The sequence below is a fragment of the Capra hircus genome, chromosome 2 (genome assembly GCF_001704415.2).
Source record: "Capra hircus breed San Clemente chromosome 2, ASM170441v1, whole genome shotgun sequence".
Lineage (NCBI taxonomy): Eukaryota > Metazoa > Chordata > Mammalia > Artiodactyla > Bovidae > Capra > Capra hircus.
In genome coordinates this window covers 64268720-64288591 of record NC_030809.1, presented here as the reverse complement: position 1 = coordinate 64288591, position 19872 = coordinate 64268720, and the positions used below count along the sequence as shown (strand labels likewise).

Here is a 19872-nt window from a genome sequence, read left to right as displayed (position 1 = left end):
AGCAGGGTCTAATGTGGGTGATGCTGTTGTAATCCAGCCAGGTGTTGTGGCATGAACGTAACCATGGTTTTGTGTGCTACACTTCAGTGTTTTCTCAGAGGCCCTTATAGAACACATCCATCACTTCCCCAGAGAGACAGTTTTCTTCATACTTCACTTTTTGCCACACTCTCTCTCCCATGTTGCTGGCTTTGGCTCTTAACTGTGAATATACTTCTGCTTGGATCATCTTACTCTGAGACACCTGTCCCATAGGTAGAGTTCCAGTGAATGTGCTTCAAACTGGACTCACACGTGGAACAAGGGAGGCATACATTTTTTCTTTTCTCCTAAGTTTTTATTTTGGAAGACTTCAAGCCCACAGAAAAGTTGAAAGAATAGTGAATGGAATAGTTATATGCCCTTCCCCCTAAGTTTTCTACCTGTTAATATTTGCCTATTTGCTGACACTGAGTTTTTCTAAACTGGAATAATTGAGCACGACACAGACATTACAGTACTGTATCCATTAATACTGCTTTTTGCATGGTGGTGGTTTAGTCACTAAGTCATGTCCAGCTCTTGTGACCCCGTGGACTATAGCCTGCAGACTCCTCCGTCCATGGGATTTTCCAGGCAAAAATCATGGAGTGGGTTGCCATTTCCTTCTTCAAGGGATCTTCCCTGACCCAGGAATCAAACCCACATCTTCTGCATTGGCAGGCGGATCCTTTACCTCTGAGCCACAAGGGAAGCCCTTTATCTCCAAAAATCAAGGATAATCTTATATGTGATGTATTTATTACACAGAATTTTTTTTCCCCCGCTGTGCTGGGGGTCTTTGTTGCAGCACATGGCCTTTTTCTAGTTACAGTGTGCAGGCTCAAAAGTTGTGGCAATCTTACGTTCCCTGACCAGAAATCAAACCCAAGTTCCCTACATTGGAAAGTGGATTCTTAACCATTGGACCACCAAGGAAGTTCCTACACCCAGAGATTTTAACATTATTGTAACTATTAAAGTCCATACTAAGGTTTTTCCAGAAATTTTGATAAATGCCCTTCATAGTTGTTTTCCTGCCTGATACAGGATCCAGTGAGAATTTCTATTAGTTTCTCATGTTTCATTGCTCATGAAAACTTCCTCAGCCTGCTTTGCATTTCATGACATTGACATTTTTTTCAAACTTTTTGTTTTGTATTGCATTATTGCCAACAAAGGTCCGTCTAGTCAAGGCTGTGGTTTTTCCAGTAGTCACGTATGGATGTGAGAGTTGGACTGTGAAGAAAGCTGAATGCTGAAGAATTGATGCTTTTGAACTGTGGTGTTGGAGAAGACTCTTGAGAGTCCCTTGGACTGCAAGGAGATCCAGCCAGTCCATCCTAAAGGAGATCAGCCCTGGGTGTTCATTGGAAGGACTGATGCCAAAGCTGAAACTTCAGTACTTTGGCCACTTCATGCGAAGAGTTGACTCACTGGAAGAGACCCTGATGCTGGGAGGGATTGGGGGCAGGAAGAGAAGGGGACAACAGAGGATGAGATGGCTGGATGGTATCACCAACTCAATGGACGTGAGTCTGAGTGAACTCCGGGAGTTGGTGATGGACAGGGAGTCCTGGCGTGCTGCGATTCATGGGGTCACAAAGAGTCAGACATGACTGAGCGGCTGAACTGATAGCCAGTTAACAAATAACATTGATATATTTTTTAAAGAGCCTATGCAGGTTTCTTTGTGGAATACCTTGCAACTTAGATCTGTGAGATTATCTTAGATTCAGGTTAAACATTTTTACTGATATTTCGGTTAAGGCAATGTCCACCAGATTTCTCTATAAAAGTACCTTTTCCCTCTTTAATCTGTGGAGTGTCATTTTAAAACTGAGAGTGGATATCCTATTCCCTGAAGTCTTTGATCTGGGGGGTTTGCATCCATTGATCATTTTTACCTGAATCAGTTATTGTTTTGGTATTTATAGTATGTTGATTTTCAAGTTCTGTCCTTCTTTCTACAAAGGTGGCATTCCTCTGTAAAAGAGGGCTTCCTCTTTCCTCTCACCTTTCAAGGAAATAATTTGTTACTCGTAGATTTGTGGATTTTTAAGAATATATTATCATCTGCTCCTGTTAGATGTGTGGCTTACTATTTGATCATTTTGATGTGTGGCTTACTGTAAATTTGGCCTCTGGGAATCTATACATTCTTGCCCTTGCCCTGCCCTGCCCAGAATGAATCTATACATTCTTGTAAATGTAGCTTGTCCAGCCACTGGCCTTTCCCCCCAGGTTGTTAAGGTAAACTTCAGTCAGCTCGTGGAGCTAGACCGCTCCATGCTAAGAGATGCACTTCCCTACATGGGAGATACATTTTTTTATACTCCCAAACTTACAGGTTCATGCATCATGTTTCCTAAGAGCTCTCTTAGCACCACACATGATGTGGGGCTGCTGCTGCTGCTGCTAAGTCGTTTCAGTCATGTCCGACTCTGTGCGACCCCATAGACGGCAGCCCACCAGGCTCCCCCATCCCTGGGATTCTCTAGGCAAGAACACTGGAGTGGGTTGCCATTGCCTTCTCCGTGATGTGGGGCTAGTAGTTGCTAATGCTTAGCGATCCCCGTTCCCTCTTGAAGTAAAATGGAATCATCTGCTTTCACAGGTTCTTTCAGAGCCTTCATTTACTTCATGTGACTTTTCTCTGCCCCGATGTCCTGCCCTTGCAGAATGTCCCTTTGGATGTCTTGTCTTGTCTTTTATGGTATGGATAGTGCAATCTGCTCAGACTCTTTTTATAAGGTCTGCTCACATCTTTGGAATGTGACATGTATTAAGTTTCCTAGGACTGCTATTATAGCTGGATGACCACAGAATTTTGTCTCATGATTCTAGAGGCCAGAAGTTCAAGAGATGAAGGTGTAGGCCAGATGCTTCCTTCTGAGAATGGTGAGATCTGTTCCAGCCTCTTTCCTGGCTGCTGGTGGTTTGCTGGCAGGGTGGATTGCAGAAGTACCACCTAGTCTCTGCCTTCATCATCACATGGCCTTCTTGGATGTATGTCTGTGTCTATACTTGCCCCTTCATAAGGATGTCTTTTCAAATGGGCTGAACTGAAGGATATCAGTCATGGTGCATGAAGTGCCTGCCTTCCCCTCCAGTATGATCTCAGTTCAGTTCAGTTACTCAGTCATGTCCAGCTCTTTGGGACCCCATGGAGTGCAGCACACCAGGCTTCCCTGTCCATCACCAACTCCCAGAGCTTGCTCAAACTCATGTCCAATGAGTCAGTGATGCCACCAACCATCTCGTCCTCTGTTGTCCACTTCTCCTCCTGCCTTCAATCTTTCCCAGCATCAGGGTCTTTTCAAATGAGTCAGTTCTTCACATCAGGCGGCCCAAGTATTGGAGTTTCAGCTTCAGCATCAGTCCTTCCAATGAATATTCAGGACTGATTTCCTTTAGGATGGACTGGTTGGATCTCCCTGCAGTCCAAGGGACTCTCAAGAGTCTTCTCCAACACCACAGTTCAAAAGCATCAATTCTTCGGTGCTCAGCTTTCTTTATAGCCCAACTCTCACATCCATACACGACTACTGGTTTTGACTAGACAGACCTTTGTTGGCAAAATAATGTCTCTGCTTTTTAACATGGTGTCGAGGTTGATCGTAGCTTTTCTTCCAAGGAGCAAGCATCTTTTAGTCTCATGGCTGCAGTCACCATAGGCAGTGATTTTGGAGCCCCCCAAAAGAGTCTGGCACTGTTTCCATTGTTTTTCCATCTTTTTGCCATGAAGTGACGTGACTGGATGCCATGATATTAGTTTTGTGAATGTTGAGTTTTAAGCCAACTTTTTCACTCTCTTCTTTGACTTTCATCAAGAGGCTCTTTAGTTCTTCGCTTTTTGCCATAAGGGTGGTATCATCTGTGTATCTGAAGTTATTGATTTTTTTCCCAGTAGTCTTGATTCCAGCTTGTGCTTCATCCACCTTGGCATTTCACATGATGTACTCTGTATATATGATGCTGAAAGTCCAATACTTTGGCCACCTGATGCGAAGAGCTGACTCATTTGAAAAGACCCTGATGCTGGGAAAGATTGAAGGCAGGAGGAGAAGGGGATGACAGAGGATGAGATGGTTAGATGGCTTCACCGACTCAATGGACATGAGTTTGAGTAAACTCTGGAAGTTGGTGATGGACAGGGAGGCCAGGCATGCTACAGTCTATGGGATCGCAAAGAGTTGGACACAACTGAATGATTGAACTGAACTGAACTCTGTATATAAGTTAAATAATCAGGGTTACAACATAGAGCCTTGAAGTACTCCTTTCCCGATTTGGAACCAGTCTGTTGTTCCATGTCTAATTGTAACTGTTGCTTCTTGACCTACATATGGATTTCTCAGGAGGTAGATAAGGTGGTCTGGTATTCCCATCTCTTAAAGAATTTTCCAGAGTTTGTTGTGATCCACACAGTCAAAGGCTTTGGCATAGTCAATAAAGCAGAAGTAGATGTTTTTCTGGAAGTCCCTTGCTTTTTCAGTGATCCAGCGGATGTTGGCAACTTGATCTCTGGTTCCTCTGCCTTTTCTAAATCCAGCTTGAACATCTGGAAGTTTATGGTTCATGTACTGTTGAAGCCTGTCTTGGAGAATTTTGAGCATTACTTTACTAGCATGTGAGATGAGTGCAATTGTGTGGTAGTTTGAACATTCTTTGGCATTGCTTTTCTTTGGGATTAGAATGAAACCTGACCTTTTCCAGTCCTGTGGCCACTGCTGAGTTTTCCAAATTTGCTGACATATTGAGTGTAGCACTTTCACAGCATCACGTTTTAGGATTTGAAACAGCTCAACTGGAATTCCATCACCTCCACTAGCTTTGTTCATAGTGATGCTTCCTAAGGTCCACTTGACTTGAGTATGATCTCATCTTGACCTAAGCAGTGTATACCTGGAAATGTATTTCCAAGTAAAATCCCAATCCAGGGTCATGGGCATGAGGACTTCTGCATATGAATTTGGTGTGGGACACAGTTTAACCCATGTTCTTCAGAAATTCCAAAATAATTCAACATTCTTTTAGATATGAACTTCTATTTCATTTCTGATTCATGAAGCTTTTAATCTTATTTTTGAGTACTGTGGACTATTTGTGTCCCTCCAAAATTCATATGTTGAGATCTAGTCCTCAGTGTGATTGTATTTGGAGGTAAGACCTTTGGGAAGTGATTTCATGAAGGTGGATTTAAGCCCTGGTGAATGGGATCAGTGCCCTTGTAAAAGAGACCCCAGAGTGCTCCCTCATGTCTTTCTGCCACATGAGGATGCAGCAAACAGATAGTCTCTGAACTAAAAAGAGGGCCCTCACCAAATACTGTATCTGCTGCTAAGTTTTGGCAGCAAGTCTAGAACTAGACTAGAACTGGGAGAAATAAAGTTCTGTTGTTAATAAGCTACCCAGTCTATGATATTTCTGTTAAAGTAGCCTGAACAGGCTAAGACATATGGGTGTAGTTAAAATAAAAAATTTCTTTATGTCCATCTTAGGACCACAGGAAATGAACTACCAGTTCTCACGTTCTTTTGCCCCAAAATATTTGTATTCATATTTTTAAGAATTTATGATGAAAATTTCAAAATTATATATAGGTCCAACATATGGTGAACCACAGCATTCTCATCAGTCAGCTTCAACAAACTCCTGTATTCTGTCATTTTTGTTTCATCTTTTCCTCCTCCTCATCATCATTTCTTCTTTTGATGTTGTTAACCTTATTTAAAAAAGAAAAAACCTCACAAGTTGCACTGATTCACATTTAGAAAAGATAACCATTGGAGCAGTACAAAAAGACTTGAAAATGAGCTGAATAGATGGTTTTATATTAATAGATTTTTACAGCTGTTGAAAAGTGCCTTTACTCCCATGGTTTCCAAGTGAGTTTTAACTGAGAAACCCTTCTAATTAAATTTATCTGGGAATTCCAAATAAAATCTCATTAAAAAGTTACCATAAAAACCGAAACTCTACCATCTTCTCCACTTTCTGTGTAGCTCATTTGAGTCTGAAATCCTCTGGGCTCTGTAGAACACACATTGACGACCACAGTGAAGGAAGTTGTTTGAAACTGTACAGCCATGTGGTTGCAGAGATAGGACTGGGACACAGAGGTCTTGACTTGCAAAGAAGCTCTCTTTGTTCTCACTCTCTCTCGTCAATTTTTGAAAGTTTTTTTTTTCCTTTCTTATTTGTGTCCCAGACCCAGGGTGATTAAAGCACGGCCTTCATTCCTCTAGGAAAGCATGCAACAGTGGCAGTTTGTTTCCTTCCGCCTAACTCAGTATTAGGTCAACAAAATAAAATGTCTACATCAACCTTTGAGCTTTGCCACAGCAGATAAATTGAAAATCTTGTTCTTTAAAAAACTGTTAGAGGGCTTCCTTGATGGCTGAGTGGTAGAGAATCCACCTTCCAATGCAGGAGACGCAGATTCGATCCCTGGTCTGGGAGGATCCCTCATGCCATGGAGCAACTGAGCCCAAGTTCCCCAACCGTTGAGACTGTGCTCTAGAGCCTAGGAACCACAGCTACCGAAGCCCGCTCACCCTAGAGCCCACGCTCCACAATAAGAGAAGCCACCACCACGAGAAGCCTGTGCACTGCAGCTAGAGGGTTGCCCCCACTCACCATAATTAGAGAAAAGCCTGCACAGCAGCGAAGACCCAGCACAGCTGAATAAATAAAATTATAAAGAATATAACTGTTAGAATACTTGCTTTTCTAGATGAATTCCTTTTTTTTTTTTTTCTCCTGTTTGGCTGTACTTCACAGCATGCAGGATCTTAGTTCCCTGACCAGGGATCCAACCTGCACGCCTTGCAGTGGAGTCTTAACTGCTGGATGGCCAGGGAAATCCTGGAATTGTTTTCGTATTTCATTTTCCTGTTGTTCATTTCATGGATACAGATACATAGTTGATTTTTGTATATTGATCTTGTATCCTGCAACTTTGTTATTTCAAGTAGAACTAGATTATTTTTACTTTTGAAATCCTAAATTTGACTAGTTCAGTCTCTCAGTTGTGTCCGACTCTTTGCAACCCCATGAATTGCAGCATGCCAGGCCTCCCTGTCCATCACCAACTTCCAGAGTTAACTCAAACTATTATGTCCATTGAGTCGGTGAAGCCATATAACCATCGCATCCTCTGTCATCCCCTTCTCCTCCTGCCCCCAATCCCTCCCAGCATCAGAGTCTTTTCCAATGAGTCAGCTCTTTGCATGAAGTTGCCAAGATACTGGAGTTTCGGCTTTAGCATCATTCCTTCCAAAGAATACTCAGGACTGATCTCCTTTAGGATGGACTGGTTGGATCTCCTTGCAGTCCAAGGGACTCTCAAGAGTCGTCTCACACCACAGTTCAAAATCATCAATTCTTCAGTGCTCAGCCTTCTTCACAGTCCAGCTCACATCCATACATGACCACTGGAAAAACCATAGCCTTAACTAGATGGACCTTTGTTGGCAAAGCAATGTCTCTGCTTTTGAATATGCTATCTAGGTTGGTCATAACTTACCTTCCAAGGAGAAAGCATCTTTTAATTTCATGGCTGCAGTCACCATCTGCAGTGATTTTGGAGCCCCCAAAAATGAAGTCTGACACTGTTTCCACTGTTTCCCCATCTATTTCCCATGAAGTGATGGGACCAGATGCCATGATCTTCGTTTTCTGAATGTTGAGCTTTAAGCCAACTTTTTCACTCTCCTGTTTCACTTTCATCAAGAGGCTTTTTAGCTCCTCTTCACTTTCTGCCATAAGGGTGGTGTCATCTGCATATCTGAGGTTATTGATATTTTTCCCGACAATCTTGATTCCAGCTTGTGTTTCTTCCAGCCCAGAATTTCTCATGATGTACTCTGCATAGAAGTTAAATAAACAGGGTGACAATATGCAGCCTTGATGTACTCCTTTTCCTATTTGGAACCAGTCTGTTGTTCCATGTCCAGTTCTAACTGTTGCTTCCTGACCTACATATAGGTTTCTCAAGAGGTAGGTCAGGTGGTCTGGTATTCCCATCTCTTTAAGAATTTTCCACAGTTCATTGTGATCCACATAGTCAAAGGCTTTGGCATAGTCAATAAAGCAGAAATAGATGCTTTTCTGGAACTCTTGATTTTTCCATGATCCAGCAGATGTTGGCAATTTGATCTCTAGTTCCTCTTGACTAAGGTTTTTATATATTCAAAAATACTTGTACACATTATAAAATTCATTTATTGTGACGTCCTTGGTGGTCCATTGATTAAGGATCTGCCTGCTAAGGCAGGGAACACAAGTTTGATTTCTGGTCCTCAAGGGTTCCATGTGCTGTGAGGCTACTAAGCCCATGCACCTCAACTGTTGAACCTGTGCCCTAGAGCCTGTGAATCACAACTATTCAACCCTGAGCGCAGTAGAGCCTGCGCTCCACAACATAAGCCGCTGCAATGAGGAGCCCATGTACCTCTGCTAGAGAGTGACCCTCGCTTTCTGCGATTAGAGAAAGCTCGAGAGCAACTACAAAGACCCAGCATGGCCAAAAAATAAAATTTAAAAATTCATTTATGGTAAATGTACAAGTCCATGATTTTTAGAAATGTATGGAATTGTACAGTCACACAATCTAGAACATTTTCATGATCTCCAAAAGTTCAGTCTTTATAAATTTTACTTTCCTAGACATTTTATATGAATGAAATTATATAGTATACAAGGTTTTATGTCTGGTTTTCTCCTAGAATAATGTTTTTCAGATTTATCCATGTATTCTAGTGAGCCCCGTTCAGTTGTTGATTAATAATGCATTTTATGGATATACGGTGTTTTGTTTTTACACTCACCAATTGTTGGAAATTTGCATTGTTTCCATGTTGTGGCTGTCAATAGTGTTATAAGCATTCCTATTGTAGTGTGGACGTAAAATGTCATTTCTCTTGAATAGACTCCTAGGAGGAAAATTGCTGGGTTGTATGGTGAATTTATATTTTAACTTTTCAAGAAATTGAGAAACGTTTTTCCAGAGAGGAAATGCTTGAATGTTCCAGGTCTTCACATCCTAGCCAACATTTGTTATTTTCTATCTTTTTAATTATAGCTGTTTAAGAGAGTAAATAGTGGCATTTCCTTGTTTTGATTTGCATTTTCCAGAGGGCTACTGATGCTGAGCATCTTTTCATGTACTTGTCAGCTGTTAATCAGTTGTCTTTGCAGGAATGTCTATTTGAACCTTTTGCTCATTTTTATATGTTATTTATCTTTTTTATATTAAGAATTCTTTGTATGTGTTGGATACCAGTTCCTTATGAGATACATGATTTGCAAAATTTTTCTGTTCATCTGTGACATCTCTCTTCATTTCAATCAAGAGTGTTTTTTTGAAGCTCAAGCAAAGTCCAGCTTCCCTTTTTTTTTTTTTTAATGGGTGGTACCTTTAGTATCATATGAGAACATTTTGCCAACCCCAAATAACAAAGATATTTTCTTCCTGTGTTTTCTTCAGATATTTATAGTTTCAGCTCTTAACATTTCAGTATGTTATCCATGTTGATTTAATTTTTGTGTCGTGTGAGGTAAGGGTCTAAATTCATATTTTTGCATATATTTTTAGTTGTCTTGACACCAGTTGTTGAATGCCTATTCTTTTATCCATTGATTTGTCTTGGAAAAAATCAACCATAAGTATTATGAATTCCAAACTCTCAATTTCATTCTGTTGATTTACATATCTATTTAAAACATTTTATTAATTTATTTTTGGCTGTGCTGGGTCTTCATTGCTGTGCAGGGTTTCACTAGTTGTGGCGAGCAGGGGCTCTTCTTTACTATGGTGCTTGGGTTTCTCATGGTGGCTTCTCTTGTGGAGCATGGGTTCTAGGGCACGTGGGCTTCAGTAGTTGAGTACATGGGCCCAGTAGTTGTGGTTCCCAGGCTCTAGACACAGGCTCAATAGTTGTGCAGGGGCTGAGTTGCTCTGTGGCATGTGGGATCTTCCCAGACAAGGGATCAACCCATGTCTCCTGTGTTGGCAGGAGGATTCTTCACCACTGAGCCACCAGGGAACCCCCTACATAGCTATTTTTGTGCCAGTACCACACTGTCTTAATTACTGTGGTTTTATAGCAAGTTACAGTATGTATTCTCCAACTTTCTTCTTTTCCAGAATGCACTTGGCTGTTCTAGCTCCTGAATTTTCACGTTTTTTCATCTAAAAGAAAGTGTCTTTCTGTTTATTTAGATATCCTTTATTTATTATAGTTTTAAGTGTATAAGCTCTGCATGTGTGTTCAGCCACTTAAGTCATGTTCAACTTTTTCGACCTAATGGACCATAGCCTGCCAGGTTCCTCTGTCTATGGAGTTCTCCAGGCAAGAATACTGGAGTGGGTTGCCATGCTTTTCTCCAGGGAATCTTCCCGACCCAGGGATTGAACCCAAGTCTCTTGTGTTTCCTGTATTGGCACGAGGGTTCTTTACCACAAGCGCCATGTGGGAAGCCCAAGCTCTGCATATCCTTTATTAAATTTATTCCTGTTTTTATTCTTTTGATGTTGTTGTGAACAGACTTATTTTAATCTCAGTTTTCTGTTGTTCATTGCTAGTGTGTAGGCATAATTGAATTTTGCATGTTGATCTTGTGTCCTGCCTCCTTGCTGAACTTATTACTTTCCAGGAGCATTTTGTGGATTCCATTGACTTTTCTACATATAGGATTCTGTCATCTGCACATAAAAACCTCTTCCTTTGTATCTCTTTCTTTTTAGTTTGGGCCCTTAATTTACTCTGCTTTTTTTTCTTACTGTACCTTTTAAAACCTGTGTACTGTTGAATAGAAGTGATAAGAGTGGAATCTTTGTCTTGTTTCTGACTTATAGGGGAAATAACTTGGTCATTCATCGTTCAGTGTAATGTGCTGTGCTGTGCTTAGTTGTGACCCCATAAACTGTAGCCCACCAGGCTTCTCTGTCCATGGAACTCTCCAGGCAAGAATACTGGGGTGGGTTGTCATGCCCTCGTCCAGGGGATCTTCCCAGCCCAGGGATCGAACCCAGGCCTCCTGCATTGCAGGTGGATTCTTTACCGTCTGAGCCACCAGGGAAGCCCCAATGTAATGTTAGCTGTTGATTTTTTGTGTGTGTATTTCCTTTTATCAGATTGAAGATATTCTCATCTATTCTTAGTTTGTTGAGAGTTTTACCATTAGTGTTGTTGGATTTTGTCACATGCTTTTTCTGTATCTATTGAGATGATCATGTGGTTTGTTTCTATTAATAAGTAATATTACATTAATTGATTTTGGAATGTTAAACCAACTTTGCATTCCTGTGAAAAGTCCCAGTTGATCATGGTGGACAGTCCTTTTTATTCCTTGCTTGATTTCTTGTTGTATGTTTGGTATTGCTCCACTGTCAGGATAATAATGGGCTCATAGAATGACTTGGAGAATGTTGCCTTTCCTCTATTTGTAAGATAGTTTGTTGATGGTTAGAATTATTTCTTCTTTTAAATATTTGATAGAATTTTTCAGGAGGTTCTCTGGGTCTGAGCTTCTCTTTGTTTGAAGATTTTTAATTACTAGTTAATTTCTATTCTTTTCTGCATCTATTCAGACTTTCTGTTTTCCTGGAATGAGCTGTGATGGTTTGTGGCTTTTGAGGAATTTTTGCATATCATCTAAGTTGTTGAATTTATTGGCATATAACTCATAATATTCCCTTTTATCTTGTTAATGTTTGTAGTATCTGTAGTGGTGTCACTCTTCCCATTCCTGATATTGTATATATATATTCTTATTTTTCTTTTTATCAGTCTAGCTACAAGTTATTAATACATAAATCAATTATTACATTGAGCTCAAAGAACTAGTTCTCAGTTTAATTCATTTTCTGTATTATTTTTCCTTTTATCTTTATTATTTCCTGCCTTCCTCTTCCTTTGCATTTAATATGCTCTTTTTCTAATTTATCAAGGTATAAACTGAGGTCATTGATTTGAAAGCTTTGTTCTAATGTAGATGTTTAATATTATAAATATTCCTCTAATGATTATTTTAGTGGAATCTTGCAAATATAGATGTTATGCTTTTGCTTTCATTAGTTTAAAATTCTTTTCTCATTTTCCTTTTCATATCTTTTTTGATCCAGTGGTTATTTAGAAGTACATTTATAGTTTCCAAATACTTGGCGATTTTCCAAGGAACTTTCTGTTTTGATTTATAATTTATGTTCCAGTCAAAGAACATACATACTTTGTATGATTTGAGTCCTTTTGAATTTATTAACTCTTGTTTTATGGCCCAGAATATGACCTATCTTAGTGATTATTCTGTATGCCCTTGAGAAGATCATGTGTTTTGATGTTTTGGGTAGAGTATTGTCTAAACGTCAGTCAGGTAAAGTTGATGGTTAATGATGTTCACGTCCACTATATCCTTGCTGATTTTCTGTTCTATCACTTATTGAAAGAAGGGTGTTGAAATCTCCAACCATAATTGATTTGCTCATTACTCTTTGCAGTTCTTTCAGTTTTGGCCCCATGCATTTTAAAATGCCACCATTAAGTAAATAAATATTTAGGATTTTTATGTTCTCTTGATTAAATGACCCCTTTATCCTTACGAAGTGATCATCTTCATTTTAAGTACTATTCTTTGCTCTTAACTCTACTTTGATATCAGTATGTCCACTGTAGCTTTCTTTTGACTAGTGTTAGTATAGTATATCTTTTTCTGTCCTTTTACTTTTTATCTTTGTTAATTTGTTTCTTCATAGTTATATTGTTTCATGTAGGCACCACATAACTGGGTTTTGCTTTTTAAATTTTAACTGATAGTCTCTGCATTTGAAAATTGGTATGCTTCATCTTTGCACAGTGGCAGTGTAGTCAGTGAGGTTTATATGAGGCACAGTTATTGTTAATTGAAAACTTTTCCCAATCCTCTGCCGTGATGACTTGAAATAGAGTTGACACTGGAAATTTTTTAAAAGTATCAAATTATTGACTATACTGGGTCTTAGTTGAGGCATGTTGGCTCTTTAATGGGCATGTGGCATCTTAGGTCCCTGATCAGGGGTTGAGCCCAGCTACCCTGCCTTGGGAACTCAGAGTCTTAGCCACTGGACCACTAGGGAAGTCCTGACATTGGCAATTTTTGACAGTCTCTGCAGAGATTGAGTTTTTCTTTTAATGGTATGTTTATACTGTTTCCTTTTAATATGATTATTGGTATGGTTGAGTCTGTCATCCTGCTGTTTGTGTTCTGTTTGTCCCATATATTTCTTGTTTCCATCTTCTTTTTTCACTAATTTTTTAAAAATTTCATTTATGACCTTTTCTTATTCCTTAGCTATAACTCTTTGGTGTTTTTTTTTTAACTTTAATGGTTACTTTAGCATTAATCAGTCAACTTTCAAGGACTATTATACTGTTTCATGTGTAGTATAACAGCTTTACAGTAGCGTGCTTCTATTTCTCCTCTCCCAGCCTTTTTACTGTCATTTGTCAAACATTTTTCTTCTATGTGTGTTTTAGACCCTATAATACATTGTTCATTTTAATTCTGCCTGTATGTCTTCCTTTAATATTTTTTCAGTGCTGGTCTTTTGGTCATGAATTCCTGTTGTCTGTCTTCTTTTTTAAGATATAATTCACATTGTTTACCCATTCAGAGCCAACAATTCAGTGTTTTTAGCACTTTCATAGAATTGCACAACCTTTATTACAATTTTACTTTAGAATATTTTGCCTCTCACTAAAAAAAAAAAAAAAAAAAACCCACTTAGTATTCTTGCCTGGGAAATCCTATGGACAGAGGAACCTGGCAGCCTACAGTCCATGGGGTTGCAAAAGAGTCGAACACAACTTGTCGACTAAACAACAAAAAAGAAACCCCATATCCACTATCAGTTGTTCTCCTCCACACTCACTCACCCTTTTGGTAAGGGAGGGATCCTCTACCCTAAATACTATTAGATGGCCCAACATACAATGCCCAGCCCTGATAGCAGTTTATTAAACACGTATACTCATGTCTCTAAGGAGGACGAAACCTCACAACAATGGGGATACATCATGTCTCTCTCGGGAGCAAAGTGAACAAACATGGGCTTTTTTGGGAGGCAGGCTTTATAGGAATGTGAGAATGAGTTGACCCTTGTTTCCCACCAGGGGATATGATTGGCTTGTCTGAATAACTTCACAGGCTGGCAGAGAAATGAAACTTACTTGATTAAGAATCTGGTAGGATGCAGCTGGTACAGTTTTTTGGAATCCTTTTCACTGGGAGGGCATATTTGATGAGAGTTGGGAAGCTCATGGTTGGGCCTTGGGGGCCCATGAGGCTCAGGGATGTCAAGACAGCCTTCTTATGGAATCCTAATTTCAGACCTTAAATAACAGCAGTTAATCTCCATTCCTCTCTAGCTTCTGACAACCACTGATCTACTTTCTGTGTCTGTGAACTTGTTTATTCTGGACATTCCATATAAATGGCCTCATATGATATGTGGTATTTTGTGTCTGACTTTTTTCCCTTAACATTGTATTTTCAAGGGTCATAGCATGTTTCAGTACTTGACTCCTTTTCTTGCTGATTATTATGCCATTTTGTGGACAGATCACATTTTTATTTATCCATTCCTCAGTTAATGGGCATTTCCACTTTTTTGGCTATTATGAATAGTGATTCCATGAACATTTGGGTACACATCTCTGAGTGTATGTATGTTTTCACTTTTCTTTGGTGTGTATATAGGTTTTCCTTTGTTTTTGAAAGCTTTTTAACTGGATATAAAGTTTGGATTGGTAGGCTTTTATTCTTTACAAGTCTTTGAGACACTCCTCCACTGTCCGCTAATTTGCATTATTCCTGATAAGAAATCTGCTGTCCTCCTTATCATATTCTATTGAATGTACATATTGTATTGAATGTGCTGCTTTTAAATTTTTCTTTTCATCATTGGTTTTAAGCAGTACGGTTGCAATGTGCTTTGGTGTAGTTTTCTTCATGTTTTTTGTGTTTAGAGTTTCCTGAAATTCTTGAATCTGTGGGTTTATAGTTTTCATCCGATTTGTAAACATCAGTCATTTTTTTTCTTCAAATACCTTTTCTCCCCTCCCCTTTTCTCCCCTTCCCCCACCACCCTGGGACTCCATCTAGTCGGTTATTCATACAGTTGGTTGCTTGAAGTTGGCCCACAAAGAAGAACTGACATTCTTTTCAATTGGGGGGGAATCCTTTTTCCTTGTGTGTTTTATTTTGGATAGTTTCTATTAAATTCAGTATCTTTTAAAAAATCTAATCTGCTGTCCACCTCACCCAATATATCTTCCATCTAAGATATTGTGGTTTTCATCTCTAGAAGCTTGGTTTGAGTCTTTTTTGTATGTTCTAATTTCTGCTTAGCTTTTTGAACATATGAAATACAGCTATAATAAATGTTTTTAGTGTCTTTCTCTGCTAATCCTAACATGTTGATTCCTGTTGATTGATTTTTCTCTTTAGTATAGATGTCTTTTTCTGCCTGTTAGCATTTCTAATAATCTCTGACTAGATACGTGACATTTTGAAATTTACATTGTTGGATGCTAGATCATTCTGTATTCCTTTCAGTCTTGAGATTTGTTTTAGAATGCAGTTAAATTACTTGGAAACACTTTGATCCTTTTAGCTCTTTCTTTTATGATGTGTTAAGTGGATTTGTCACAAGGCTGTCTGGATAAATCATTCTCTACTCCTGAGGCAGAATCTTTTTTCATACTCAGTACCCTTGTTATGTGTTTTGATAGTCTGTAAAGAAGGACACTGTGGCCCAGCCTGAGTGCCACTAATTCTTTCTGAAGCCACATGTTCCCTGATGAGTACCCTACTGCATCTTGAGAGGAGCCTTCTGCACACCTCCAGGATTCTCTCCTGCCTGGTACCCTGGCCAGTGAACTTCAGCTGTCCTGGTCTCCCTGGACTGTCAGCCACAGGACGTCTCTGAATTACGGCATGGAGATTCTCTTAAAACAAGGACTCCTCATTGTTTTCTGAATCTCAATTTCTGCCTTTTTGTTGTCTGATGTCTAATATCTTGAGAATTGTTTATATTCCCCTTAGGTTATTTCAGTTGGGAAGCTAAATTCAGCCCCTTCTCCAATTTGGATGGAAGAGAATCTGCCTAAAGGTTTTGACAGATGAATAAACCACTTGGCATAAATGACTTTTTTTCTGACAGATTTTTATTAGTGTTTTAAATTCTTTCCATGGTAAATGTCTTGGTCTAAGAATGTTTTCTGTTACCTTCACAGCTTGCCTCTGAGGATTGATTTGCTAGATAGTCCAGACTTACTGGAAACAACCGCTAATGACGTAGCTGGGGCACCTGACACCATGGACACCCCCCAAGCCCCAGGTGAAGTGAGCACAGCCACCAGGCAGGCTGGGTTAGAGGGACCTGAAGGTGAGCGCAGGAGTAAGTAAATGTTCTGTGTGAAATCAGTGACATTAGTCTGCGTCTTTTGAAATGAGCTGTTTGTCAGTCACTTCAAGAGTATTTTATGCAGCAGCAGTTGAATTTGAAATGTTAATGTAGAATAGACATTAAACATAATTTAAACATAAAACATAATTTAATGTTATGCCTTCTTGCCTTTTTGGCCTAAGGATCCATTGAAATGTTTACGATCACATAGTTGATACCATTAAACATTTGTGTCATTTATAAGTCATTAAACATTTTTGAATTTTCAAATTTGCTTTTTGTTTCTTGAGTGAAAATTAAGAGAAAAATGTTTCCTTAGAGATTATCTAGGGCACAGGATTGAACAAATGTTTGGACATTCCATTAGTGTATAGGAAATATTTTGTTATTAATGAGAGCTGTTGTTGCCCAGACCCACAAAAATAAATAATCAAGAAAGAATGCTGCTCTCCTTAACTTTTTAAAAGGTTAAAAGGAAATAAGAAATTGCACATATTTCTATCTGTTTGTGAGTTTGGTTTGATATTAAAACATAACTGTCTTTAAACAAAAGCTTTCTGTTGAATTTTGTAAGTGTGAGCATTTAAAAGCAGCTTATGTTTACATGGCTCTTGGCAATGTTGATTTCTTTTTCTAAAATTAAGCACCATCTTTTAAACAACTTATAGGAAATTGCCAGTGAGTATGCTGTTCTCTCTGAAGAGTGTAAAATACAGCAATGGGATTTAGTGATTTAGAAAGACATGATAAAAAATTTCACAGTGCTTCCGGTTGATAGAACATGCTGAATTACTGCTGATAGTGGGCTTTCCTGGTGGCTCAGAGGTTAAAGCATCTGCCTGCAATGCAGGAGACCTGGGTTCTATCCCTGGGTCAGGAAGATCCCCTGGAGAAGGAAACGGCAACCCACTCCAGTGTTCTTGCCTGGAGAATCCCATGGATGGAGGAGCCTGGTAGGCTACAGTCCACAGGGTCACAAAGAGTTGGACATGACTGAGTGACTTTACTTTCACTTTCGGTTGGTTTTAAAAATCTGTTCTTTTGTTCCTGAAGTAACCACTACAAATGCATTGTTAAACAAATGTTCTGGCATGTTATATGTTATGTTTTTATTGACATCTACCATATTTAAATTGTTATTCTGAGTCTGAGGTCTGGGAAACATAAATTCAGTTCAGTTCAGTTCAGTCGCTCAGTCATGTCCTACTCTTCGCGACCCCTGAATCACAGCACGCCAGGCCTCCCTGTCCATCACCAACTCCCAGAGTTCACTCAAACTCACGTCCATCAAGTCGGTGATGCCATCCAGCCATCTCATCCTCGGTTGTCCCCTTCTCCTCCTGCCCCCAATCCCTCCCAGCATCAGAGTCTTTTCCAGTGAGTCAACTCTTCGCTTGAGGTGGCCAAAGTACTGGAGTTTCAGCTTTAGCATCATTCCCTCCAAAGAAATCCCAGGACTGATCTCCTTTAGAATGGACTGGTTGGATCTCCTTGCAGTCCAAGGGACTCTCAAGAGTCTTCTCCAACACCACAGTTCAAAAGCATCAGTTCTTCAGCACTCAGCTTTCTTCACAGTCCAACTCTCACATCCATACATGACCACAGGAAAAACCATAGCCTTGACTAGATAGACCTTTGTTGGCAAAGTAATGTCTCTGCTTTTCAATATGCTCTCTAGGTTGGTCATAACTTTCCTTTCAAGGAGTAAGCGTCTTTTAATTTCATGGCTGCAGTCACCATCTGGAGTGATTTTGGAGCCCCCGAAAATAAAGTCCGACACTGTTTCCACTGTTTCCCCATCTATTTCCCATGAAGTGATGAAACCAGATGCCATAATCTTCATTTTCTGAATGTTGAGCTTTAAGCCAACGTTTTCACTCTCCACTTTCACTTTTATCAAGAGGCTTTTTAGTTCCTCTTCACTTTCTGCCATAAGGGTGGTGTCAAACATAAATTAGTTTTGATTTATTCATAATTTCAGAATGATGTTCTAATTTGATTTTTTAAAAGTAATAGTTATCGGGTTAAGACAACATCTCTGTTACTCAGAGCACCTTGTTTTATTATACTTTGCAAATATTGTGCTTTTTTGCAAAATGACAGTTTGTGGCAACCCTACATTGTCAGATAATGGGTAGCATTTTTTAGCAATAAAGTATTTTTTAACTAAAGTATGCACATTATTTTTTTAAACATAATGCTGCTGCTACTGCTAAGGCGCTTCAGTCGTGTCCGACTCTGTGCGACCCCATAGACGGCAGCCCACCAGGCTCCCCCGTCCCTGGGATTCTCCAGGCAAGAACACTGATGCTACTGCATGTTTAATTAGTAGACTACAATATAGTATAAACATAACTTACATACACCGGGAAACCAGGCAATTCACATGACTCACTTCACTGTGGTGATCCAGAGCTGAACCCACAGTATCTCCAAGGAATGCCAGTATTTCTCATGTACTTTTTTTTGCAGCAGTTGTTTTTGGTTATTTTCCAGTTTTCACAGCCTTGCTCTGGACTCTATCTCTTGTTAGAAATAGTCACTATTTGTCACTAGAAAGATGTGATATGTAACAGATAGAGTCCATCAGTGTTTAGATTCAGCCAGAAGCAAGACTAGCTTAATGTGAAGTATTTTCAGGATTAAAATGAAAAGTCTCTTTTATAGAATGGCAACATTAATTCTATTTTCATTTTATGTCTGTCCATTGTATGTATTAAAAGATGCTTAAAATTTTAATTTAATTAATTTGGAAGAAAAGCTGTGACAAACTGAGATAGCATATTAAAAAACTGAGACATTACTTTGCTGACAGGGGTCTGTCTAGTCAAAGCTATGAATTTTCCAGTAGTCACGTATAGATGTGAGAGTTGGACTTTAAAGAAGACTGAACACCAGAAAATTGATGCTTTTGAGCTGTGGTTTTGGAGAAGACTCTTGAGAGTCCCTAGGACTGCAGGTAGATCAAATCAGTCAATCCTAAAGGAAATCAATCCTGACCATTCATTAGAAGGACTGATGCTAAAGTTGAAGCTCCAACACTTTGGCCATCTGATGCAAAGAGTGAACTCCTTAGAAAAGACTCTGATGCTGGGAAAGATTGAAGGCAGGAAGAGAAGGGTTCAATAGAGGATGAGATGGTTCGATGGCAACACTGAGTCAATGAACATGAGTTTGAGCAAGCTCTGGAAGATGGTGAAGGACAGAGAAGCCTGGTGTGCTGCAGTCCGTGGGGTCACAAAGAGTTGGACATGAGTAAGCAACTGAACAACAACAGTTGTCTGGATTTGAAAAGTGTTTAAAATTCTTTGAGCACTGCAATAGTGTTGTATGAACAAACAACGTTTATTTAGTACACACTTTCTAGGAGATTATATTAATTTTGAGGAATTTGGTAAAAC

The 19872-nt window shown here is 39.4% G+C and overlaps 1 protein-coding gene across 2 annotated transcripts in view; it reads left to right on the top strand.

Annotated features, from left to right (window-relative positions):
• Nucleotides 1-19872, top strand: part of EPB41L5 (erythrocyte membrane protein band 4.1 like 5) — a 166129-nt gene that overhangs the window by 98386 nt on the left and 47871 nt on the right. For both annotated transcript variants that reach the window (XM_018061735.1, XM_018061731.1), the window contains exon 17: nucleotides 16299-16450. In XM_018061735.1, coding sequence (XP_017917224.1) covers nucleotides 16299-16450 — 152 coding nt within the window. The remainder of the gene's footprint in view (nucleotides 1-16298; nucleotides 16451-19872) is intronic.